A 26,988-nucleotide genomic window follows, 5' to 3' on the forward strand; every position below is an offset into this window, starting at 1 on the left:
TTTAGTAGGTAGCACGCTCTCTGGCAAGCCGTAAGCATTTGGTCATATTAATTGCTGTTAATACCTTGAAGAACTTTCTGGTGGAGATGGATGAGGAACTCCGGCTCAGTGAGGCTTGGGGGCTGGCTCAGGGTCACGTGTGCTTTAGTTGGTGTGGTTGGGGGACGTGGGCTCAAGCCTAGCTCTGACTCCAGAGGTGGGGCTCATACCCTAACCCTATGTCAACCTTGTCGTCATGGGTAGTATTGTCTGCACAAGAGGGAAACTGCTCAGTGATTGCCTTTTTCATATCAGTTTGATTTTTGAGCCATCATCTAGAGACTGGCTTTCACTTTATGGATGATGTATTAGTTTTCTGTTGTTGCTATACTAAATTATCGCAAGTTAGGAACTTGATACAAATATATTATTGTATTAGCTAAAAAGTTCATTTGAGGCGGTCTGTAACCCGAACAAACTTTTTGGCCAACTAAATATTTTAACTTTCTGAAGGTCAGATGTCTGAAATGGGTGTTATGAGGCTAAAATCAAGTTGTCAGCAAGTCTGAGTTCCTCCTGAAGCATTTGGAAGAGCATCTGACTCTTGCCTTTTCCAGCTTCTCAAGACTGCCTGCATCCCTTGGCTGGTGGCCCCATCATTCCAACCTCAGCTTCCGCGGTCACATCTCCTCTGATGCTGACCCTTCTGTCTGTCTCTTATAAGGACCAGTGAGATTATCCCCTGAATAATTCAGGATATCTTTTTATCTCCAGATCATTAATCACACTGGCAGTCTGTTTTGGCCACGTGAGGTCACGCATTCACAGGGCCCAAGATGAAGTCATGACCTCTCTGGGGGCCAGCCTGTTGCCTACCACGAACGGTCCTCCTCATCTTGCCTCGAAGCGGACCCTGTTCTCCTTTCTCGATCTGCTGTGTGGTGTTGGCTTCAGGGCATTGCAGATTTAGTCCTAATCCCCAGCCCCTCTCTTCACTGACATGCGAGCCCAGGCAAGAGTTTCATTTTTTTGTGCCCCATTTTCTCCCTTCTTCATCTGAAGAAATAAAGACTTCACCCATTTTGCGAGGCTAGTAAGAGCACAAAATGAAGTAATGTGTATAAAATGCCTGGTCCTAATTGGTTCTCAAAAATGGGAGCCTTTATTCTCATGATGATTACTTTCAAATCATTTTTAATGCTCCTGTAACAACAAACAGAGCCCATTGTCTTGGTTTAAAAAAGTGAACAAGGGTTTTAGCATGTAGGTCAAGGGGTCCCTGGTCATGGCCTGCAGAAAAGCAGGAAAAGAAAACCCCAGCATGGTTCCAACTTACCAGAACTGGATTCGGTTGGGAACAAAAGGGTTATTCAGCTGACTGGATGATGGGTGTGAACCAGAAGGGGACAGGGGACAGGGAGTGGGATTAGCTTGGCCAACAGTATTTGACTGTGAAGACTGCAGATCAAGGCAGTCTTCTGTAACCATGTTTATACTAAAAGAGGCACAGGATATTTTACGACTCCTATCGAGGTCCAAAGACTAAATAGCAACCCTGTTTGATCAGCCTTTCATGGGTTATGTTATGTTTCCAGGAGGAATTGGGTATAAATCTCTCAAGGTGTCTATTTGAAAGTGGGAAGAACCACTGGGAATTTGAGGGGAGTAGAACAGAGAAGGCGAAATGCAAGTCTAGCCTCTCTGAGTTGTCACAGAATTTCAGACATAGGATGTAGCTGCCTTGGGCACCATGTTGCCAAGATGGGTAATTGGAGCCTGTGCGGCAAGGGAAAAGTGAATCTTTGTCTTCTGAGGAACCTTCTATCTCTACTAGCCTCATCTCCTATCACTCTGCCAGCTAACCACATCCTTCAAACTTATTCCCACTGTGAGACTTGGGTGGTGCTCATTCCTCCCTGGGAGCCCACATCCCTATAGATGTCTACATGGTTGGCTCCTTCTTGTCAAGTCTCAGATGAAATATCACCTCTTCCAAGAGACCTTCCATGCTACAGTCACTCCTGGTTGCATCGCCATGTTGTATTGTCTTCACCATCAGCAATGATTTGCTCATTTGTTTGTTTGGTCCCTCTCTCACCAACTCTGAAATAGAATCTCTACAGAAACAGGGACCTTGGCTATAACCTACCATTGTCACCCAGTGCTGGAACATTGCCTCCCACACAGAGGGTATTTATGATAATAATCGCTAACACTTATTTTGTGCTGCATCCTCCCTTTCTAAACTAATTCCTTTAATTTCTCTCATCTATTGCACAGGTGAGGAAACTTGAGATACAGTTTGGTAAATTTTGTTGTCCATTGTTCAGTCGCTCAGTTGTGTCCGACTCTTTGCAACCCTGTGGACTGCAGCGTGCCAGGATTCCTGTCCTTCACCGTCTCCCAGAGCTTGCTCAACCTCATGTGCATTGAGTCAGTGATGCCATCCAACCATCTTGTCGGCTGTTGTCCCCTTCTCCTCCTGCCTTCAATCTTTCCCAGCATCAGGGTCTTTTCTAATGAGTCTGCTCTTCGCATCAGGAGGCCAAAGAACTGGAGCTTCAGCTTTAGCATCAGTCCTTCCAGTGAATATTCAGGACTGATCTCCTTTAGGATGGACTGTTTGGATCTCCTTGCAGTCCAAGGGACTCTCAAGAGTCTTCTCCAGCACCACAGTTGAAAAGCATCAACTCTTCAGTGCTCAGCCTTCTTTATGGTCCAACTCTCACCTCCAAACATGACTCCTGGAAAAACCATAGCTTTGACTATATGGACCTTTGTTGGCAAAGTAATCTCTCTGCTTTTTAATATGCTGTCTAAGTGTGTCATAGCTTTTCTTCCAAGGATCAAGCATCTTTTAATTTTCATGGCTGCAGTCAGCATCTGCAGTGATTTTGGAGCCCAAGAAAATAAAGTCTGTCACTGTTTCCATTGTTTCCCCATCTATTTACCATGAAGTGATGGGACCAAATGTCATAATCCTAGTTTTTTGAATGCTGAATTTTAAACCAGCTTCTTCACTTGCCTCTTCCATCTTCATCAAGAGGCTCTTTAGTTCCTCTTCGCTTTCTACCTTAACAGTGGTGGCATCTGCATATCTGAGGTTATTGATATTTCTCCTAGTAATCTTGATTCCAGCTTGTGTTTCATCCAGCCTGGCATTTTGCATGATGCACTGTGCATATAAGTTAAATAAGCAGGGTGGCAATATACAGTCTTGACGTACTTCTTTTCCAATTTTGAACCAGTTCATTGTTCCATGTCCAGTTTTAACTGTTGCTTCTTGACCCTCATAGGATTTCACGGGAGGCAGGTGAGGTGGTCTAGTATTCCTGTCTCTTTAAGACTTTTCCACAGTTTGTTGTGATGCACACAGTCTAAGGCTTTAGTGTAATCAATGAAGCAGAAGTAGATGTTCTTCTGGAATTCTTTTGCTTTTCCTATGATCCAACAGATTTTGGCAATTTAATCTCTGGTTCCTCTGCCTGTTCATAAGCCAAATTAATAGACTACTAAGCCATATTCCACATATGACTGAATTATCTTAGTATCAGTTATTGCTATCATCATCCCTTGTAGCAAAACACCCCATTTCTTCATGATAACTGTCAAGGGCTTCAAGGCACAGAAAGAACAAGGTTCCTTTTGTTTTTCTACTGGGTGGGAAGTAGATTGCATTTTATGTTTTCAGAGAATTGCTGCACAGATTAGTTGAGCATCTACGTGGTGTCAGGCATTCTGCTACATTTTATTTATTCACTGGGATTCAGTCTCCATTGCTGGGTGCACTTTATTTTTAAATACATGAAGCAGCCCTGAGAAGTACAGCATTGCCCTGTGTTGTCCACTTTGGAAAACAGAGACCAAGCGGGGTAGAAAACCTCCCGCCCACATAGTAGTTGCTATTCTACCTTTATTTCCCCCGAGATTCTCCAGATACATGCTCTGCCCCAGACCAGGGCTGCTCGGTCATGGTAGATACTCTGTAAGTGTTGGCTGAGTGAGTGGAGGGGGGACAGGACATCAGCCAACCTGTGAGGCCATGTCTGTTATCTTCTTCTTCCAGAGAGGAAGATTCAGGTCAAGGTCACCCAGCTAGTCAGTGAGTCAAGAATCCATCCCAGGCATTTCCAACTCCTCCAGCCAGTAGAGTTCAGGACCCACAACATCTCCTCTGAAGTTTAGAGGCAAGGGGGATGAGAGTATACACCAAGCTTGTGACCCCCGGGCAGCTGCCTATTCAGGACCAAAATTACCCATAGGTACTGCAGGGTCCCTTTGAGTAGAACTGTGTTCTGCATTCGCCTCTGCCCGGGATGTGGCTCAAGGAGGAGTGATTGGGAATAGAGAGAGCCCTCCAAACAAAGCCATTCTGCCTGGAGGTTTTCCATCGTTGGTGAGGCCAGGCCTGTGTGGACTATGAGTAGGATTCGGGGCTTGGCCAGAGTGTGGCAGACAACCAGCACGGATGCCTGCTGAGGTGGGAGTGGGCAGCTTTCATCCTTCTGGAGGCCGCCCTTGCATCATTCACCACAGAACGGGGAAAAGGTGAAACAGAGCTCTGCCCTGTGGAAAATCTTAGCTTCTAGAAGTGCTGCCAATAAAGTGGTTTTAAAAAAGGTGTAGTTTTATGACTTTCAGGCATAGCACATAGCCTAAAAATAAGACCTGTTAAGTGTTAATACAAAAATTATCTGAGAAGATTACCATTTATGGTTTGCCTCTGTTAGGTTGTTAGTAGAAGCTCATAGGTTCCCGCCTCATAGGTTGTTAGTAGAAGCTTGGTAGCTGTTGTCTGGATGAATGAATGAAGTAGCGAGGGAATGAATGAATGTGTGAGTGAACACATGCATTGACACCTGTGGGACAATTCATTCCTATAGGATATTCACCCCTGGATTCAGTTCCATCATGCTGGTGTTTCTTAGCCATAGAACCCAAGCTGGAGAGGCAGCCTGGAGAGGCCTGGAGTCCTACCAACCTGGTGGATGAGCAGAAGGGCAGAGAGGAGAAAGAATGTTCCCATAATTGTTGGCACTTGACTGTAAAAGCACACGGCTGGCAGAAGACCAGTCAGCAGTGGAAATGAAGAAGCCAGGAGACCCAGCAGAAAAAGGGGGAGGGCAGGGCTGCAGATCCCTAAGCTGATGGCAGTGTTGGCAAGAAGAGTCTGCAAAACTGTGTCCAGACACATGGGTGTGCCTCCCTTCCAAAGGAGCCCTTTTCTTTCTTGCTTTCTTGAAGGATTACAGGATAAATAGGAATTGATAGGAAATACAAATGGACAGGTGGATGGATGGGTGGATAGATGGATTGGTGGGGATTGACATGGGCTTTATAAAGAGCGTTGGTCTTGAGCAGCAAAGCTAACAGCCCGATTCTGTCATCTGTAAAAAGAGAACAATCAAACCTGGTCCTCCCTAGCTCCAAGGGCCATCAGAAAGCTCAAAATAAAAGCCAGACACCTTTGTTCAGTCCTGGTGCTCAGCAGCTGAAAGGAATTATTATCTGGGTCACCTCTTCCCCTCCAGAGACTATCTATCGTCCCCTGCATTGCAAGTATATTATGATTAAAATGCAAAACATAAGTCAGAATCTTAGTAAACTCTGTGATCACATTGGAATTCCTCCAACGGACTCTACATGGATTTTTCTTTCCTCCTCTCAGCTCCCAAGCTATTTTTCTTATGTTGGAGGTTGCCAAGATTTTATGGCTATTTGGTTATCTTACCCATGCATATGGTTAGCATTAATTTATGCTGAAATAAATCTGTAAACCTTCATCTGTCTTATTGCTCTAGAAGCATTAGTTGTAAGGCCTAAAAAAAAAAAATTTAAGTTATGATCTCTGAAAGAGCTGAGGTGCAATCTGCCTGCTTATTATTCCATTTAGCTTGAAATTCTTCTTTTCTACCCTTTGATATTTTTATATAAGCAAATTAGGTTGTTTGGTATTAAAAAAAAGAAACCAAATTATGCCCCTTAATACGTATGCTTGTCTCAAGTTACTTAGAGTTGCTTTGTAATGAGAAAAATTAAGCTGTGATTTATCATCCAGTGATAAATTCTGAATGCCCTCTTTTCCATTGTTAAACATTTCTTGTTAAGGCATGATACACTGAATCAGTGACCAGGCATTCAAACGCTAATTAACTGTATGATCTCAGACAAGTCTCTTAGCCTAGCTGAGCTCCATTTCACCTGTAGATAACCAGCTTGGAAGACTGCTGTGAAGATTAAATATAAAAATGTATGTAGAGTGCTTGGCATATAATAAAACTTAGTATCAATAGATGCTGTGAGGTCATACTACCGTTGTGGTTGTGCTGATGAAGGATTTTGGGTGAGAGGTTGGACTCGGACTTTCCTTTAGAGCAAGTTAGATAGAAGTAACAGCTCCTGGCACTGCCGGCGTTCAGCTCCTGCTCTGTCTCTGTGTTCGTTCCCTGATGCCCGAGTTGATTTGCACCCTTTCTCTCATGTTGGGAATTTCTCAGGCTTATGCTTTGATATTTTCTGATGGCTGCAGAAATTCATTCAGAGCATTTCTATATATGATTCTGTGATTCTGTGACTCTTCCTAAGAAAAGTCCAATGAACACCAGTTCAACCTGTCTTACCATGCTCCAGGGTTAGGCTGACTTGTCTTCCCCAACCAGGTGCCAGCCTAGGAGGACAGCCATTCTGTAAGAGACAGTCCTCTGCATTTCCCAGCTCAACCAGGTGCAGAAGACCCTAATGACCAGGTAACTGGCAGATGATTGTGGTCATAAGTAATAGGTTACTTGATTCTGGTACATACTGCTGCTGCTGCTGCTGCTAAGTCACTTCAGTCGTGTCTGACTCTGTGCGACCCCATAGACAGCAGCCCACTAGGCTCCTCTGTCCCTGGGATTCTCCAGGCAAGAACACTGGAGTGGGTTGCCATTTCCTTCTCCAATGCATGAAAATGAAAAGTGAAAGTGAAGTCGCTCAGTTGTGTCTGACTCTTAGCGACCTCATGGACTGGAGCCCACCAGGCTCCTCCGCCCGTGGGATTTTCCAGACAAGAATACTGGAGTGGGGTGCCATTGCCTTCTCTGCTGGTACATACTAGGCCCACACAAATTCAGTTCCTATGTGCTACTCTCTATGGGCTCTTCTTTAAAAATTTATTTTTATTGGAGTATGGTTGATATTAAGTGTTGTGTTAGTTTCTGCTGTACAGCAAAATGAATCAACTACATATAGCCACTCTTGTCCCATATAGGTCATTACAGAGTATTGAGTAGAGTTTCCTGTGCTGTGCAGTAGATGCTTATTATAGTCGTATGTATATGTCAATCCCAATCTCCCAATTTATCCCTCCTCCATTTCCCATGAGTTTGCTTTCTATATCTGTGTAACCATAAGTTTGTTTTTTATATCTGTGTCTGTTTGTTTTATAAATAATTTCATTTGTACCTTTTTTTTTTTTTTTTTTTTTTTAGATTACACATATAAGCAGCAGCAGCATATATTTCTCTTTATCTGACTCTGTGGGCTCTTGATTTAGAATTTTAGGTTCTGGACAAGTCTTGACGTTGTGGAGACCTTTTTAAGACTTTCTGTTTGGTTTCCCTATGTCTGTCTGTAGGGGTTGGATTGAGACTTGTTTGTGTGGGTCCCAACTTACAAGACACATGGTCCTTCTCGTGTATGGATGCCACAAATCCACAGTTCATGCAGCACTCTCCTGGATGTTGCCAGGTACCAGGAGGGGGTGTGATGGAGCCCAGGGTTGCCTGCACTGGGAAGCCAGCAGGGCCCAGGCCAGTTATCACCACTTCTGGGTCATCATTTTTGTACTGAGTGCTTTATGACTTGTTATCTTCTCACTTGAGTGTTCAAGCCAATGGTTGTTGACTGAATTCTCAAAAGCACCTTGCATATTAGAGGTATTAATTAAAAGTATATAAATCCTCGCTAGCACAGCAGTAATCATGACTCATAATAATGACTCGTATTTCTTGGGCACTTACTGTGTACCACCCACCATTCCAGGTGCTTTACTTGGATTATCTCATTTCAGGACTGGATCGTAGGGTGGTCTTTAGAAACTTCTAGAAGTGGACAGATGTTATGGGAGAATGGAGGCCAAAATCAATTTCACTCAAAATTTTTTTCAAGGAAATGAACTTTTCTACCTAGAACTGTCATATTCCAGAGAGCACCCAGGAAGAGTTTTCTTTCGTAACTTTAGGTTTTAGATTGAGAAATGACCTAGATTCGGTCTTCTGGTCCACGAGCCACGAATTATCACATGACAACCATATTTCCTCTTGTTTGATGCAGAAGGGTGGGGGCTTAGCGTTCTGTATTTCCTGCCTGCAGCCAGTGTGTGGAGGGGGTAGGAGTTCACACATAAATTTGGCAACAATGTGGTCATGTTTTCTGTGCATCACTTCCCAGCACAGCATCCGATGGGCCTTAAATTCTCAGAAAACACAAAGGTGTGCGGTTATCTCTGTGTCTGTAAACTGGGGACCCCGTGTGTGCTCTAAGGCTGTCACGGCTGAGAAGGACCTTGGAGACCAGTGCCTCCCATCCTTCCATTTTGCAAATGAGGTGCAAGCCTTCAGGTGACTCATCCTGCTGGGTTTTAACTGTGGATGAAACATGTGCTGTTAGAAAAGTGGGTTCAGAGAAATTCCTGGAGCTCTCGTCCTGGTCCATGATTCGGCCTCAGCCAGACTTCCTTCCTTCCCAACCTGCTGCCTCGGGACCATCAATCAGCAGTTGCTTCCTACAGCAAACACGCTTCCTTCTGCTCAAACCACATTGGAAGCTTTGTCTGCTTCCAAGGGTGGGGCCAGTGAGTGCCTTAAAGAGCCTCATTTGTCTGTTGTGTTCTGGTTAAGATTGGGGCAGGACTCACCCCCCCCACCCTCCAGGAAGCTAAGTGCGCCCAGTCCGTTCATGAGTCATTTAACAACCTTTTCTAGAGCACTCGCTATAATTACATGATGAATAATAGTAACTATATTTATATGATGCTTCTCTGTACTTGGCTCTGTGATAAGTGCTGTCTTACATCAGCACCCAAGACTTGATCCGAAGGCTGGAGTGGGCAGGAGAGGCACCTGGCCTTTAACATGAGGGAAGGGTTGGGGCTGCCCTGCAGGGAGGGAAAGCCCCAGAAAGACCATCATGGGGAAGACACAGGCCAGAACAGGCACTATCTGTGTCCGCTTGTGTCCCTGCCCCCAGCTCTGCTGCCTGCATGGGCTTTCCTAGGCCCGTCTCACAAGATCCCTTTCCACCTCTCTTTACTACCCCTACCCACGCCTCATCCATACCACTTTCCCAAAATTCTACCATATATTGTTTTTTTTATTGTTGTTTCTAAATTTATTAATTTTTTAAATTGAAGCATAATTGCTTTACAGAATTGTGTTGTTTTCTGCCAAACATCAACATGGTTCAGCCATCCCCATCCCACCCCTCCAGGTTGTTACAGAGCCCTGGTTTGAGTTCCCTGAGACATACAGCAAATTCCCATTGGCTATCTATTTTATAAATGGTAATATCTATTTATCATAGATTTTTGATTTAATACCAATGTGTAGAAATCACAATTTAGGTCACAACTAGGTTGATTCCATGTGGGAAGCTAATGAGACTGCTGGAAGTTCTCAAGAGTCTTTTTGTCTAAGAGCGATTATCACTCTTCAGGTGGGCTCATACTCTTGGGACTCTGGGTGAAGCTTTAAATATAAATGATTCCCAGGTAGTCATAGGAACTCGACTGAGCAGAGAAAGGTTTGGAAAGAAAGAGCAAGAGCGAGCAAGATTTAGTTTTCATTAAAATAACTTGATGCCTATAAATAAGGTGAGATGCAGTTAATAGCTTTCTATTCAAGGGGTCTTGGCACTCTGGAGACTATGTATGGGGGTCCTTGAAAATTGAGACATTCCTTTCTAGTCACAGCTTTTGTTCATTCTGAGGGTTGAATTAATTCATTTGTACTTTTCAAGTAGCTAAAACTATTGTTACTTTTTTAAAAAGTTATCTTCACTATTGTTTCCTCTTGGGTAAGAATAAAAGTTGACTTCTGACTTGTGAAAAATGGAAGCATTAAAATCAACATCCAAGGTCATCTGGCCAGTCATGGAGCAAACAGTGTGAAACAGCCTGCTTTCAAAGAGAGAGGACTATCTTAGAAAATTTCCCCGCGCATAGAGAGGTCCCACAAAGATCTTCATTGTGGCACTGTTTATAATAGGGGATTGTTCAGAGAGTCAAATAAACTGTGTTCATCAAACTATCAACTACGATGTTCTAATTCGGAAACAAGGCAGATCTAAGTCTAATAAAGTCATAGTCTACTGTTGACGGAAAAAAGCTAAAAAATACTTTCAGTCCAATACCATAGATCCCAAGACAATTGCCATATATTTTCTGTGGATGCATTTATAATAGAGGCATATGAATGTACAGAAAACAGTCTGGGAGGATTTTAAACCAAAAGCAATGTGAAAGTGAAGTTGTTCAATCTTGTCTGACTCTTTGCGACCCCATGGATGGTAACCTACCAAGCTCTTCTGTCCATGGGATTTTCCAGGCAAGAGTACTGGAGTGGGAGAGGGGACCAGGAATGACCCAGGGAGTTCCACCCTCCTTGGTCCTTAGAGTGGGAAGCCAGAGGATGAAGCTGTTGGCCTGCATGCTCCCTGACCAGCTGTGTGAAGCTGGACTTTGGAATTGGCTCTGCCCGCCCCTGAGGCAGGCATCTTTCATGCAGGCAGTGTGTGCCAATCTAACAGAACAGGACATTGTGATAACCGTCAGGGATCCAGCATCCTTACGTAGCACCTGCAGTTAGTCGAGTAGCATTCTGAGTGTTTTATGTATGTTAAGGTCCGTCTAGTCAAGGCTGTGGTTTTTCCTGTGGTCATGTATGAATGTGAGAGTTGGACTGTGAAGAAGGCTGAGCACCGAAGAATTGATGCTTTTGAACTGTGGTGTTGGAGAAGACTCTTGAGAGTCCCTTGGACTGCAAGGAGATCCAACAAGTCCATTCTGAAGGAGATATCCCTGGGATTTCTTTGGAAGGAATAATGCTAAAGCTGAAACTCCAGTACTTTGGCCACCTCATGAGAAGAGTTGACTCATTGGAAAAGACTCTGATGCTGGGAGGGGTTGGGGGCAGGAGGAGAAGGGGACGACAGAGGATAAGATGGGTGGATGGCATCACTGACTCGACAGATGTGAGTCTGAGTGAACTCCCAGAGTTGGTAATGGACAGGGAGGCCTGGCGTGCTGCGATTCATGGGGTCACAAAGAGTCAGACACGACTGACCAACTGAACTGAACTCATTGAATCCTCACAACCAACCTATGATATTAACACTATTATTATTTCCATTTTACAGAGGAGGAAATTGAGACACAGAGAAGTTAGGTCATTTATCTATTGTCACACTGCTAGCAAATGGAAGGACTAAGTTAGAGCTGTACACTTAAGCTGCTGTTCAGACGTAGGATGGTAGTATGTACTGAATAGCATCTTCCGTGTCCGGGGATGCTTTTGAGAATGAAGTTGTTGTTTAGTCACTAAGTCATTTCTGCCTCTTTGCGACCCCTTGGACTTTAGCCCGCCAGGCTCCTCTGTCCATGGGATTTTCCAGGCAAGTATACTGGAGTGGGTTGCCATGTCCTTCTCTAAGGGATCTTCCCAACCCAGGGATCAAACCCACATCTCCTGTTTGGCAGGAGGATTCTTTTTTTTTAACCATTGAGCTAGCAGGGAAGTCCTTTTGAGGACGAAGGGGCCCATTGTTAATACTTACACAGATCACTAGGCCTGAGCTGAAGCATGCTGGTCACACCAGGATGTATGGCCACTAAACTGTTTCTCGCCCCTGACAGAATGGCACCTGCCTTTGTAGAGCTGGCTGCTCAGGGGAAGGGAGATGAGTAAGTGGCAGCACTAACACAGTGTGCCATGTGCCAGCACATGGAGGTCACAGTGGCTAGGAGAAAACCAGCAGCACAGAGAAGGGCCCCTGACTTGGTCTCTGGGAATCAGAGAGGGCTTCCTGGAGGAAGGGACAACTAAGTTGACACTCTTGGATGAGTAGGAGTTAGGCAGGCAGAGCTGAGTTTGTTGTGGTGAGAGCTGACCTTGGAGGGACACCAAGGCTTGGGTCTAGAGGGGACATCTCTGGCCTCAGGCACACCCTTCCCCTCTGAAACCTCAAGTCAAATAAGATACAGTTTCTATCAGGGGTTTGCAAACATTTTCTTAGGGCTAGATAGTAAACATTGTAGGTTTTATGGACCAAGAGGCAAAATTGAGGCTGTTGTGTGGAAACCTACATAACTGTGTCAGTGTAATCATTTAAAGTATAAGAATCACTCTTAGCCCTAGGACCGCAAACGGGGCAACTGATTGGATTTGTCCCTGGGTGGTTATGCCACATTTACCATCTTGCCCAGGTTTAACTGGTGTATCTATTCGTCAAGAAGCTTTGCCAGGTATTACATAGACGATGGTGTAGAATCAGGGACATGACACGGTTCAAAACCCAGAGACCCGGCAGCCCTGAGTTCAAAATCATCTCTGCCACCCACCAGCCGGAGGGCTCCCACACACCTTGAAACCTCCCAGAATCTTGGCTTCCTCAGCTTGTAAGATGCAGATGACACCCGCCCCCCACCCCCACTTCCTGGGGCTGCTGGATGACCCAGTGAGCATCCGTTGGTTATGTCCCCTTTCCTCTTGTTCAACATCCACCACACACTTATTCTGTGCCAGGCACTGCACCAGGCTCTGAGAGGTCAGAGCTATACCTGGCAGCCAGGACACCATTCACAGTTTCTTTACAATGTATTTTTGGTGGTCATTTCAGTGCAAAACCTGGACCCATGGTCAGGCACACAAGCCCTTGTTCCACCACCACCCTGGTGGAGGGAATGAGTGTGATGTAGGATGTGCCTTCCCCTGGGCCTCTGGCCAGGATTCTACCTGGGATCATGTTTACTTCAGTAAAATGAAGCCTGAATGTGACGGAATGGGTGTGAGGTTCTTTGAACTCCTGGGATTAAAAAAAAAAAACCGAGATGTCACCAAAGCCTTCATCTCTGGCATGAGTCCTGGGGGTGAGTGGAGAGTGATTAAAGCCCATTGATATTTTCCTTTTGCCTCAGAGCTTTCTGCCCTCCCTGTGTGCTTAGTCAGAGTGACTTTCGGTTCTCAGCTTTGATGTGGGAATGAGAGTTCCTCAAACCTAAGTCAGATTCCCAGCCCCCACACTGCAGAAGTTGGGAGCTTCCACTGGTTTAGAGAGCTCCCACCAGACCCTTTGCTGACCAGAGAAGATTCTGGAAGTTACTGGTCCGTGAATCAGCTCTTGGGATGTTGCAGCAGCTAGGGGCCTGGGGAGTTCTTTAGAGATAGATGAATTGCCTTCCAATCCTGGCACTTTCATTTACCAATAAATTGTGTGACCTTGAGCACGTCATAGGGCCTCCATGAACCTCATCTTTGCCCATCTGTAAATGGATGTCGTGTAGCCCATTTACTTGGTTTGCCATGAGGACCAAGTAATGGCCATTCTTAGCGGTTAATGAGTATTTCCTGTGTGCCAGCTGCTGTGCTGAGAGCTCGGCTCTTGAAGGTGCTATGAGGTGAAGGTGCTGATCATAGAGAGGTTTCATGTCTGTTCCAAGAACTTAGGCAGTTTGGTTCCAGAATCAAACATCCTTAATCATTAGTTGACCTTGCCCCATTAAGAGAGAGAAAACTTGGAAACAGAAACATAGTCCTCAAAACACGTGTGTGTGGGGTGGGGGGGGCGGGACAGAGGGGAAGTCATACAGTTCGACTTCATGAGCAAGCGTTTCTTCAACACCCACTCTGCAAAGCCCTGGACACATAAAGACACAGAGGCACTGTTCCTGGCAACAAGGAGGAAGCTCCAGGCAGATACTTCTATCTTGTCTTGTAACTAGTGATAAGAATGCTTCCTTGCACTCAATTCTACCCTCCCTGTGCTTTAACTTACTGTTAAATCATTTTGAAAATTCTGCATCCCAGAGTGTTTGGCCAGAGGTGGGGGAGGCATCCTTGTGCAGAAGCAGCCCTCATGTGCCCTGCCACACTTCTTTCTTGGGCATGTCCAGTCCTTGCCACATTCAGGCGTGACTTGGATGTGAGATGGCTGTGCAGTCATGTTCTAGAGTGCCGGGAACAGTGGGACAGCCTAGAAGGAGTAACATTGGTGGAGGTGAACATGTATAGAGGACCTTGTGTAAATGAATGATATGACCCTCCACCCCATTTGGCAGCAGTGCTGGGCTGAGAAAGGGATGTGCAGGAAAGGAGTTTATTTTGCCCTCACCAGAGCAGTCATTTTGAGTGTACAGAATATGGTGTTAGACCCCAGGGGGACCCCTAGGTATGTTAAATCACCATCTGCACCTCCTTTGCTGTGTGAAGCCCTCAGTTGGTAGGGGGCTTAGTGAACAGTTTCTAAGCCTTCTGCTTCGTTCCCACCCACTCCATTTCTTTTTCTTTCTCCTTCCACCTCCTTCCCCTTCCCTCCTTACCCCTCCCCACCCCCTCCTCCCTACTTCCTCCCTTCCTTTCTCAATTTGGGAAATTTTTGGAGATAAAGGGAAGTCTGCATGTGCACTAGGTTGCTAAGTCATGTCTGACTCTTTGTGACCCCCTGGACTGTCTGTCATCCGCCAGGCTCCTCTGTCCATGGAATTCTCCAGGCAAGAATATTGGAGTGGGTTACCATTTCATTCTCCAGGGGATCTTCCCAACCCAGGGATCGAACCAGGGTCTCCTGGGTCTCCTGCATTGGCAGGCAGATTCTTCCCCACTGAGCCACCTGGGAAGCCCAAAGGGAAACTTAGCAAATGATATATTGATAATAAGCACTGTTTTATTCACCATCCCACATTAATGAATATAACATCTTGACATCTTTGCTGCAGTTCTTTCATTGGTCTGCCATATAATAGAAATAAATTGTCACCCACGTAGAAATCCCTTTTGAACCTCCTCTTTGTCCCTCTCTTCTCAACCTTGTATCATGAATTTACTACAAATCTCAGTCTACATTTTTACACTTTAACTTCCACTATGTGTAGTCATATATAATATATAGTTCAGGAGTGTGTGTCCACAATTCATATAGATGCCGTCATCCTGAATATGTTTTTCTTCAATTTGCCTGTTCCGCTCCACCTTGTGTGTTGAGGGTCAGCCCCATGGATCTCTTGGTTTAATTGCTGTATTGTCTTCCTTCATATGACCATACCACATTTTACTTCTCCATCTCTCTACAGATGGAAACATAGGTTGTTTCCAACTTTGAGTCATTCGAAACAGTGCTGATTTGAACATTCTGGTGCATGTCCACTTCCCGTTAAAAGAGTTTCTCTACAATCTGTGTGTCCAGACACCCACCAGCAGTGGGCGAGGGCTTCTCTTTCCCTGTATCCTCCCAGCACTTGATTTGGCAGATGTTTTGCACTTCTTATGACCTCTCTATTGAAAAAATTGTAAACTAAGGGGAAAATGAGCTGGTACAGAAATGTCATCAGCCCACAAAAAGGAATACCTTGCAAATCCCAAGATTCGGCATCCTCTTTCCACAGGCTTTTAAGAGATCCTGGCTTCATGAGCCTCGTCCCTTTTTCCTGGAACTTTTCAGCTTTTAGTACAACAACATTGCTTAGTGGCCTTAGCCAAGTGAAGGGTGACTCCCTACAGCAGTTTCACCAAGTCTTTTTTTTTTTTTTTTTTCTTTTTTTTCTTTTTTTTAGTTTTTTTATTTTTTATTTTTTTTTAATTTTAAAATCTTTAATTCTTACATGCGTTCCCAAACATGAACCCCCCTCCCACCTCCCTCCCCACAACATCTCTCTGGGTCTCCTCTGGGTCATTTGAAAACCATCTGTGCTTCATCTCCCATCTGCTGTCAGCACTCGGTCCAAGTCTCATTACCTGCCTCTCGCCAGCTGACCCTCAGCCTTACTGGCTTCCTGGCTTCAATTTCCCCTCCCCCACTTTAAGACTTCCATTCATTTCATATAACCATTTATCAACCAATGTATCCATCCATCACTGACCAAAACTGTGCTATGTACATCTGTGTAACTACAGTTGTGGCCCCTGTTACCTGCTGGACTGAATCCACCTGCCCCGTCCCCCAGCAAGCTCTCCGCCTTCTCTACCCCAGGCATCCAAACTCCTTGCCCACAGTTCTCCAAACACTCAAAACACTGTCCTCACTCTCTCTGCCAAAGTTCCCAGTCTCTACCTATTAAACACTTCGTAGAGGCTGGAGGCTCAGCTCGGTTCCTATCAGAGGGGCTTCTCCCCTGCTCCAAGGCAGACCTGATTTTTTTCTTCCTGTGTTCCCATAGGGCTTTGCACATTGTTACCCATCTTGGCAGCAACTGTGCAAACCCTTCAAGAGCATGACCCACCCTCATTCACCTCTGTAACCTCAAGGCCGAGGGGTGTGTCTGGCATATGGAAGGTGCTTAATTAAAGCTTTTAATGAATATCTCCCAACACCTTCACTGCTGAACTTACCAGTTCAGCATAGGTATCACTGCCACCCAACTGTCCATTGTTTGCTAAAGAAGTTTTCTGTTGAGCAAATTAATGCTGGAGGCATGTCAGAAGATTTGTTTGTTTAATCTTAAGATAATTGATTCCTTCTTAAAGAGTTTAACTGTAATGTGTGCCAATGACTCTGTTTTTAATCAGGAAATCTTATCTAAAGCAAGCACTGTCTACTTGAAAACTCTTTTTCAAAGTAATTCAACTGAATGTTATCAGATGTTGTCTTTAATGCAGATCAAACTTTTCTTAGTCCATAGGAATTTGAGAAGGGGCCTTACTGGCTATCTGGTTGGTATTTATTAGGCTGCATTTTAGGAGCTCACTGGTTCCATAATGATGAGCTACATCAGAATCCCCTGGAATACTGGTTAAACTACAGAGTCCCAGGCCTCACCCCAGATCTACTGAACTGGATCTCTGAATAGGACCTGGAAATCAGTATTTTTAACAAATTCTGCACGTGATCCCAATACACAGTGAGATGGAAAACCATGGTTCCTGACCTGTGCTCTCCAGTATGGTAGCCACGGGTCACATGTGGCCACTGAGCCCTTGAAATGTAGTCAGTTCAACGTGAGATGTGCTATTAGTGTTAAATACACACTGAATTTCAAAGAGTTAGTACCCTCACAAAAGAGACTACACCATTAATATTTGTTAAATATTGATGACCTATTAAAGCAGTAATATTTTGGATCTTTTGAGATAAGTTATTGATATCACCCATTTCTTTTTACCCTTTTCATGTGGCTGCTAGAACACTCTTAAGTACCAGAGTGGCCTGCATTGCTTCTCTATGGGATGGCTTTGGTCTGGATTGTCACTAGGAACATGGTCCTTACCTCCTGGTAGATTTCAGACAGTAAATTTCATCACGTGTCTGTTAGATGAATGAATGAAGTTGACCAGTAACACATGGCTTCCTCTTACCTACCGTGGGACCTCAGATAAGCTGTTTCACTTCCCTGGGCCTCCATTTTCTCATCTGTAAAATAAGCAGAGTAACCAGAGCCCTCATTTTCTGCCTTCTGATAGATCTCTTCAGTGATTTGGAGAAGGAATTTTAGTCTTCCGCTTCCAGGGACTGCAAAATATTGCTCATTGTGGGCAGGGAATAATGGTGTCCCCAGCTTACTGAGTGGTAAGGTCAGAGCCTCACTGGAACCCTCTATGATTTCATATTCCATTGCAGCCCTTCCCAGATCGCCTCTGGGTTTCACGTAGAACCGAGAATAGTCTTGCTGCAGTGCCCATCTTTCTCACAGCTGTCCCCACATAACTTCTGGAATTTATTATTTTCATCCCCTCACCCATAATTTATGACTCAACTCTAGAAATATCAGGTTACACATCAGTTTTTTTTTCCCCTCCTACATTTTCTTTGAAAATTATGTATTCATGAGGCTCTGTGGTGGTCAAATGAACCATTTTCCAAAATCAGATCATCTGGGTTCAAGTTCTATCCCCGCCCCCCAACATCTTACTATTAGAGTTATATGACTCTGGGCAAGTTACCTCAGTGCCTCATTTTCCTCATCTGTAAAGGGGGGAAAAATGGTAATAATTAATTCATGTAAGAGAAGGTTACATGAACGTAATGTATGCAGAGCAATTAGCATGGTTCCTGGGACCTGGTAATATATTATTGTATATAATTATATCATAATTCATATATCTGTGCTGTGCTAAGTTGCTTCAGTCATGTCCAACTCTTTGCCACCCTGTGGAACTGTAGCCCACCAGGCTCCTCTGTCCACGGGACTTTTCAGGCAAGAATACTGGAGTGGGTTGCCATGCCCTCCTCCAGGGGGTCTTCCTAACCTAGGGATGAAGCCGCATCGCTTAGCTCTCCTGGCAGGTGAGTTCTTTACCACTAGAGCCACCTGAGAAGCCCAATTCATATATATATATATTATATATATATACACTTATGTAATTATGCTGTGCTTAGTCAGTCGTGTCTGACAATTTGTGACCCCAGGTTCCTCTGTCCATGAGAATGCTCCAGGCAAGAATACTAGAGTGGGTTGCCATGCCCTCCTCTACGGGATCTTCCCAACCCAGAGATCAAAGCCAGATCTCCTGCATTGTGAGTGGATTCTTTACCATCTGAGCCACCAGGGAAGCCCATATATGATTATGGTATTGATTGTATTTTCAAAACGTATATTCTGTACCCACTCTATGCCAGACATTATTGGGATATTGCCCAATATTTGAGACAGAGAAAGTTTTACCCCCATTACAGTAGCTTTTGGGGAAAATGGCAATGCAAAAAGATCAAGGGTGTGAGTATCCATAAGATTCACAAAGAAAAAGTCAGAGGAGCTGGCCAGGCAAAAAATGTAACAACAACAAAAATAATAGTAATAATGCTAAATGCCTGCCATAGTCTAGTCTGATTACACTTTGGGTACATACATGCTCTTATTTCATCTTTATAATTGTTCCATTTGACACATGAGAAAGCTGAGTTTCAAAGGCTGAGCCCAAGGTTGACTTACTACCAAGTGGTGGAGCTGAATCTAAACTCAAGGCTCCACCCGCAAGTCCACTGTTCTTTCTCCCACCTCTAGTTCTCTCCATTCAAGTGATGTGGTCATTTCTTCTGATGCATCTGAAAATTTTCTTTTCCTATAATAAGACACTTTCCTCCCCAACATTATTGAAGACCAGGTAAAAACAAATCACTGAGGTTAAAACCAGTAGCCCCCACTTTCTGTGAAGTGTACCCCTCAGGCACATTGTGGGTAGGCTGTTCTTTTAGTATCAGGGGTCTGGTGATGGTTAAAGCTGGCCTGCCAGGGTAGGTGGAGCGCCTTGTCATGCATGAGGCTAGGAGAGGCGAAAGGTGCAGCATTCAGAAACAGTCCCCATTTTGAGAGACTGGTGAGGTCCCTCCAGGTGAGACTTTAGGAAAAAGTCAGAGATGGAGCTGGAAATCAGACAGGAAGCTGGAACCTAGGCTGCTCAAAGTCCAGTTAGTGTGTTCGGTTCTGCTCGCACTGGGCAGGGAAGATGGATCCTGGTGTCCACGTGGGGGCTGGGGCATGGCAGGAGCACGGGGTGGCCCTGGCCACAGACCATCCTGTGTTTCCCTCACCAAGTCCTGGGCTCCACTGTTTCTCTGAGCCGACCTCTCTTGGGGTTGGGGTCAGGGTGGGCTCAGCAGACTCCTGATGGCCAGGCTGGACTAGAGTGGGCGGGGCTCACAGATCCACGTGCTGTTCCAAGCAAGTGGTCATCAAACTCATCTTGGATTCTGAAAGTCCATCTTTTATTCGTTCAATAAGCAGCCTGAGAAATTCTTCTCTCTTCCGTTTTCAGAGATCCTTGGAGAGAGTTTCTCCACCTTGGGTAAGTCACAATAGCGTCTCCTTCACCTTGCTGTTTACAGGTTACCTATGGCCCACTTCAAAGACAACCTGATGGCAACATATTCCAGGCGCTTGGTAAACAATAAACGCTAACAAGTAGGGACTGCTTACTGCGTGACAGGTAGCATTTTAGGTCATGCTCTACTATTTCATTGAATCCTCTCAGCAATTCTGTAAGAGTTTACGGTAGCCCTAATTTAGAGATAATGAATGGCACAGAGAGGTTGAGTCCTTTGCCGGAAGTCCCACAGCCAGTGAGGTCAGAAACCCTGGTGGCCCCAAACCTGAGCTCTGAACGTGGCCACGAAGATGCAGACCTCTGTGAGGGATGTTGGAGGACTGAGCCCAGGTGATGCCTCAGGGTCTGTCAGGAAGCTTCGAAAAGGGCTGAGGCAGCCTTTCTTCCCAGGAGATTGAATGACCTCCAGCCTGCTGCAGTGGATCCTCTCTCTCGCCTGCTCCCTCAGCTCCTGCCCAGATCCCTCCCTGCCCCCAGCAGTGTCTGAAAGCACAGTGCAGACATTAACTGGTCCCCTGTTATTCGTCTTAGCTGGTGTTGGCTCAGGCAATGCAGTTTAGACATGTTTCCAGGAGCAGACAGCGGGTCAGCGAGAGTCGATAATGGATTCCAGCAGATTGGATTCCGTTCAGGTTGGATGCGAGCCTGGCGTCCAAGTCCTCCTCATGCACTAGCAGCTGCTGGGTGCTGCCCCCAGGGAGGGGCCTGGGCCCCGGGGCACCTGGGGGCTCAGCAGGCGGGTGGTCAGGGCTGATCCCGGGTCTCTGATCTCCAGGTTCTCCCGGGTCTTCCCTTGTCATCATGCCCTCCCATGCCTGCTGGCTCTCACAGAGCCGGGACTTTTTGTTTCTGGCTACATTTGCTGCAGCCGTGTCAGCTCATAGTAGGCACACAGTCGGGTATTTGTCGAATGAAGCACCGGCAGTTCCTGTTCAGAGTATTATTTGGCAGACACAGGGGCCCCCTGGACTTCAGTCTTCTCTTCCATCTGCTTCTTGGATGTCTTCATTGGACACTGCATGTTTAACATGCCAGAAACTGCAGAAAGCTGTTCAGCACACATTTCCCACCTCAGGTCATGGCAGCCCCCTCCTTCCAGCTGCTCTGGGCAGAATCCTCAGAGCCCACGTGGACACTTCCATTTTCATGCCACATTTCACCCCGTATGCAGTTCCTCTCAGCTCTGTCTTCAGTATAGTCCAGGAATGCAATGGCTTCTTCCCCCACCCCACCCTACTGCTGTCTCTTTCCTCCAGTCCTGCCTGGACCTTCCTAGCTTCCATCCTTTTCCACCAAAGGACATTCAACTGCTTCAGCCAGAGCTGTTCTAGAATATAAGTGAGAGCCTGCCATTCTTGCACTCACATCTCCACCTCCCTGTGAAAGGCCTGGGTCCTCCCCAAAGCCTGGGATGCCTGGCATTCCCTACCCCATTGCAGGCTCACTGTGGTTCTTTGAACATGCCAGGCACACACCTGATCGGCCTTGGTCTTGCTTCCCCAGATATACTCCTGGTTATATACTCCTCACTTTCTTCAGGCTTCTGCTGAGGAATCACTTGTGATGCTGTGAGGATTAATGAGTTAACATGGGGAAAGCATTCAGAATAGCGCTTGGCTCATTAGTTATTAGTTACTGCTCCATTCTTATAATGGATCCTTAGTGCCTCATTCATAGCAGACACTCAGGTTGGTCACTGGGCTACACATCCAGGGCCTGGCCCAATTGGCCTGTCACCAAATGGGAACTCAAACGTTGTTGAACTGAAAATATAGAGATGACCAGAGTGAAGCAGTGTACACCCTGCCTGGCACAGACTATGAGAGCTTAACAATTTGGGGAAAAGTTGGAAACCCATTGTTTCTGTGTCCTCTGGAGGCAAAATTTTGTGCCTGTCCCCACTGCCCCTGGGGGGCTTGGGTCTTCCCCAGGGCCTCACCCTTACTTCCTGGCTCCAGCTCAAAGACATCAGGAAAGTCTTTGATGTCTCAAAGACTCCCATCAAAGATGAGGAGTGCTGGCAGGAACTGAACCCCTGAGCAGCCTTGTGGGGTGGCCGAGGCTGTGGGGAGAGGGAGCGGGTGACGGAATGGGGACAGCTCTCCCTGCAGAGGTGACCCCTTGTGCTGGGCCTGACCCCCTTCGTCTCGCACACTTCCGGTTCTGGGAACTGTTGCTGGTCAGGTAGGGTTCGAGAGCTGGGACCTTTTGCCTCAACTTTCTTTTCTCAGCCCCTCCCCAGAAGCTTTTGCCCTAAAGAGTCCAAAGATCAAGACTGTGGCTCGAGTCCCTTGGTCTCTTTCCAGGGCAGAAAAACCTCGTGAATCTGCTCTCTGTTTAGAGTAGCTTCTAATTTGAAGCAGCTGCTATCCCCAGGCAAAACTACACTGTAGGTGTCCCAGAACCCCAGCCCTCAGAGGTCTGCCCTGGTTAATTTGACCTCGGCTGTTTGTCCCTGAGGTACAGAGGGAAATGGGAGGTTGTTGTGTCCCCTCCCTGGGCCCCCTTGACCCCTTGGACTGCCCCTAGGGGCAGCTTTGCACACCCAGCTTTCACTGCAGGGCACCCAATAGGGGGTACTCAGTGCATGGTTTCTGCCTGTTTATGTTCCGTGTGCCCCAGTGTGTTGGAAAACAAAATGCATGAAAACTGCTTATGAATAAAACTACACCATGAAACTGCCCTCCTGCTCAGAGGGGGTGATCTGGTTGTTTGTCATAGAAGCATCTTTGGTGCTGTTAGCAACACCCCTTTTTTAGGCAAAACAAAGAGCAGCGCTCTGTGCCCATGGAGCTTGCTCTTGGGTGATCTTAGTTTGGGTCATCTGCTTTATGCAACAATTAATTTTTTTAAAAATTCTATTGAAGTGTAGTTGATTTGCAATATTGTATTAATTTCTGCTGTATAGCAAGGTGATTCCGTTATATGTATTATTTTTCATTATGGTTTATCACAAGATATTGACTAGCGTTCCCTGTCCTACACCAGTAGGACCTCAGTGTCTATCCATCCTATAGATGAGAGTTTGCCTCTGTTAATCCCAAACTCCCAGTCCTTCCCTCCTCCATCCACTTCCCCCTTGGCAACCACACATCTGTTCTCTGCATCTGTAAGTCTGTTTCTGTTTCGTAGATGTCTTCATTTTTACCGTATTTCAGACTCCACGTGTAAGTGAATATGGTCTTTTCCTATTTCTGACTTACTACACTTAGTGTGCAACATTCCTGTTTTGTGGGTAGAAGCGTCAGGCCTTGTGGGTTTGGAGTCAGGGAGACCCAGATTTCAGCCCCCAATCCATCACTTATTCACTGTGTTTGTTTTGCTTCTCTGAACCTTTATCTTACCATCTCTAAAATGGGAATCATAGTACACACCTGGCAGGATTTCTGTGAGCACTGGAAACCATGTTGGTACAGAGCCCAGCACCTAGTAGGTGCTCAGGAAAGAGGAACATTATTCATTGACTCATGCAACAGCTCTGTATTGAGCACTAGCTGGGGAATGACAGTGACAAAAATCCCTGTCCTTGTGGAGTTAATGTTCTAGATGGGGAGCTGGATAACTGGATAAAGAGGTCTAATAGGTAAGTCAGGAGGAAGGGCTGCAGTTTAACTAGTGTGGGCAGGGGAGACTTGCTGAATAGATGATATGTAAGCAAGAACCTAAGGCAGAGTGGGAGCTGGCCACGCAGATCCCCTGGAGAAGCAGTGTTGGCCTTGAAGGGGAGGCTTGCTCACCATCTCTGGCGCTTTTGACCTGAACTTTCCTACATGTGGTCTCTGAGCCCCATTGCCTGGTCTCTGCCCCTTCATTTCTGAGCCTTATTGACCAGTCCAATTACCCTCCACGAGATTGACTATGTCTTCCAGGAGTTTGTCCTAATAACAGAATTAATCAGACCAAATGTTATTTTGAAATGTTCCAGGGAAAGAATGAATATGTGCCCATGTAGGGCTGCCAAATTTTGATGTGAAGTATTTGGGCAACATGTAGCTGAAAGGAGAGAAGGGAGCGAGGCCAGAGAAAGATGGATAGAATCATGGCCAGTATCTGAGTCAAGGTTCATTTCTAAACTTTGATAGCAGAGACTGCAGAGAAAATACTGGCCAGCCCTTCTCCCCTGCCTCTTGCCATGGCCAGGTCCTTCTCATCATTTGGGTCACCTCCTCCAGGAAGTCCTCCCTGACCAACCACTGAATTACCTTCAAAGATCTTGTCACCATATAAAATTATCTTCAGTGTTTTGGGGTTTGCGGTTTATTTTCTCCTTTAGAATGAAAGTGCCAGGAGCACAGGAAACTTGTTTCCCAAGAACCTATACTAGTAGTTGGCACGTAGTAACTGCTTTATGTGTACTTGGTAAATGGATGGATGAAGTCACTTTACATAGAGCTCAGGGAAGAGTCCCTATAGACCAGTGTTTTCCATACTGCAAGTTATATCCCGTTAGTGAGTTGTGACATCAGTTTCAGTTCAGTTCAGTTGCTCAGTCGTGTCCGACTCTTTGCGACCCCATGAATCGCAGCACGCCAGGCCTCCCTGTCCATCACCAACTCCCGGAGTTCACTCAGACTCACGTCCATCGAGTCAGTGATGCCATCCAGCCATCTCATCCTCTGTCGTCCCCTTCTCCTCCTGCCCCCAATCCCTCCCAGCATCAGAGTCTTTTCCTATGAGTCAGATCTTCACATGAGGTGGCCAAAGTACTGGAGTTTCAGCTTTAGCATCATTCCTTCCAAAGAAATCCCAGGGCTGATCTCCTTCAGAATCAGTTTAGCTGGCATTTGAAAAAATGAAATAGAAAAGAGTTTAATATCAGAGTGCATCACACATGGTAAGGATAGGTATTGTTTTAAGAAAAATATATACACGTACATCCATATATGCTGTGCGTATATATGCAACGACATACTTTTTTTCTCACTGTGGAGTAGTCAGAGAAGTTTGAAACAGCAGTGAATTCTTCGTTTTCTCCGACTTGTTCTTCAAAAGGCACATTCTTCCCTCAGAGACTGTAAACCTAGTCACATAAAGTTTACATTCTGGGGCCCCAAAGTAGAACTTTAAGAAAAGATTCCTTTGTTTCATATTAGCTGAAAGAAATGAATCTTTCTACCGCAAAGGGGCGACGTAGTCTTCTAAGTCTGCTGACATGCGAGGGCTTGTTTACACACTCACCGATACACACCCACCATCATTACAAGCACATACCAACACATATACATGGGTACCCAGACACATCCACACTCTGTACACACACAAACACACACGTATGTACCCACAGACGGGAACACACAGACACACAGTAATACAAACATATATCTGTAAATACAAGCACACATGTATACAATGGCACGTTGGCAGATACAGACACATTCATGTGTACACAGACGCAGAAACAACACACAGTTGTGGACAGGCACGAGGGTACACACACACACTTATAGCCACACAGGAACATTCTTACTTCTTCCACTTTGTGCAAGTCTTACCCCCTCCACCTTGGAGACTGCCAGGCCATTTTCAGAGGGTCACCCAGGAAGGGGCACCCAGGCGGGGTGCCTGCAGAGCCCAGGCTGCCCCTGACTAGTGTCTGTGCCTGCTCGGTCCAGCAGAGTCCACAGCCTTTGCATTTGAACTCCCCCTGACTGGCTGAGTGACCTGGGTCAGGTTACTCCATCGCATGGAGCCTGATCCCTCACCTGGGGACTGGGGTGGGTAACACCTGCTTCACAGGGCTCAGAGGCAGTGGGACAGGCTGAGAAGGGGCATGGCCCACTCGCCAGCTGCCCCCGCAGGAGCATCAGGACTCACCGCGCCACTCTCTCTAGGCGATGTTGGATCAGCGCCCTGGCCCTCCATGCTTCTATTGTAACAAGGGGATCCTCTGGCAGGATCCTGAGAGGAGAACTAAGATCTGCAGGGGGATGTGGGCACAGTGGCTGGTGACGCTTGTCACACACTCCATATCCCAAGGCTGCAGTTTCCCCATGTGGCCCCCCCCAGCCCACGCGACCCCATGCTGTCCTTTGGGACCGTTTCTCTCAATTTATGGAGTAATGCCAGTCTCAATTCTTGAGAAGTTAGCCAGGCTCTCCCTAGAAAACCACCCTCTCTGCCATTGAAAGATCTCCCTTTGAAATGACACCTGTGAGTTCTCGGATGGATCCACTCTCCCTCGGGCTTTAGAAGCAGCTTCACCGTGTCCAGAAGGCTCTGGTGTGGGGAATCCCATGTTACCTGCATTGGGGTCCCCTGAGGTCTCCCCGGGGTTCACTGACGCACATCAGTTCAAAGATTGTGTCCGTTTCCCCTTCAGCGAGGAGATAACAAGAATGGTGAATGTGGGGAGAGAGAAGGGGTCACCAGGCTGGGGTGGGGGTGGCGGTCCTCATCCAAAGACGTGGCACGTCCAATCAGAGCAGCCGAGATGGGGAGAAGCGGTGTATCCCCCGAGTACTTTCTGTTTTGCATTTTGCCTCCAGAGCAACGCAGAGCAGCAGATGTCAGTGACAAAGAAACTGGAAAACAAAGAAACGCATAAAACGTAACCAGAGAGCAGCAGAGTTTGTCTGCCATCTGGCGCTGCCTCCTGGCCACCCCGAGCCTGCATCCGTCCACGTGTGGAGAACCTGTGAGCTGCCTCAGACCTGCCATAGGCCCTCCGTGGGCACGGCCTCCCCTCTCCTCTCTGCTTCCTGTCTGTCATCAGCCAGCAATGAATGTTTATCGACCCTCTGATATGTGCCTGGCTCGTGCCAGGTGCCCCTGGGGACAAGAAAGTGGAGGAGACCGACACAGAGGTCTTCATCAGATGGAAGGACAGACATTACCCGAATCCTGACAGCCCTGCCGCTGGGCATGCTGGGAGATTTGTTTCTCTACCAGTTCAAGGCAGAGCCAGGGAAGCTGAGTGAATTGGTTCAAACGAAGTGGTTAACTGGGGACAGCTCCTTTTGTCCAGGCCACTTCCCTTTGAGGGAAGGACTCTAGTGGCCCACCG

At 46.3% G+C, this 26,988-nt stretch overlaps 1 protein-coding gene across 4 annotated transcripts in view; it reads left to right on the forward strand.

Annotated features, from left to right (window-relative positions):
• Window positions 1–26,988, forward strand: part of CHST11 (carbohydrate sulfotransferase 11) — a 264,580-nt gene that overhangs the window by 187,923 nt on the left and 49,669 nt on the right. For 2 of the 4 annotated variants that reach the window (XM_018048194.1, XM_018048195.1), the window contains exon 3: window positions 19,917–19,946. The exons of the other annotated variants lie outside the window; for them this stretch is intronic. In XM_018048194.1, the coding sequence (XP_017903683.1) occupies window positions 19,917–19,946 (30 nt within the window). The remainder of the gene's footprint in view (window positions 1–19,916; window positions 19,947–26,988) is intronic. 4 annotated transcript variants of the gene reach the window in all.

This window comes from Capra hircus, chromosome 5 (assembly GCF_001704415.2).
Source record: "Capra hircus breed San Clemente chromosome 5, ASM170441v1, whole genome shotgun sequence".
In the NCBI taxonomy this organism is placed as follows: domain Eukaryota; kingdom Metazoa; phylum Chordata; class Mammalia; order Artiodactyla; family Bovidae; genus Capra; species Capra hircus.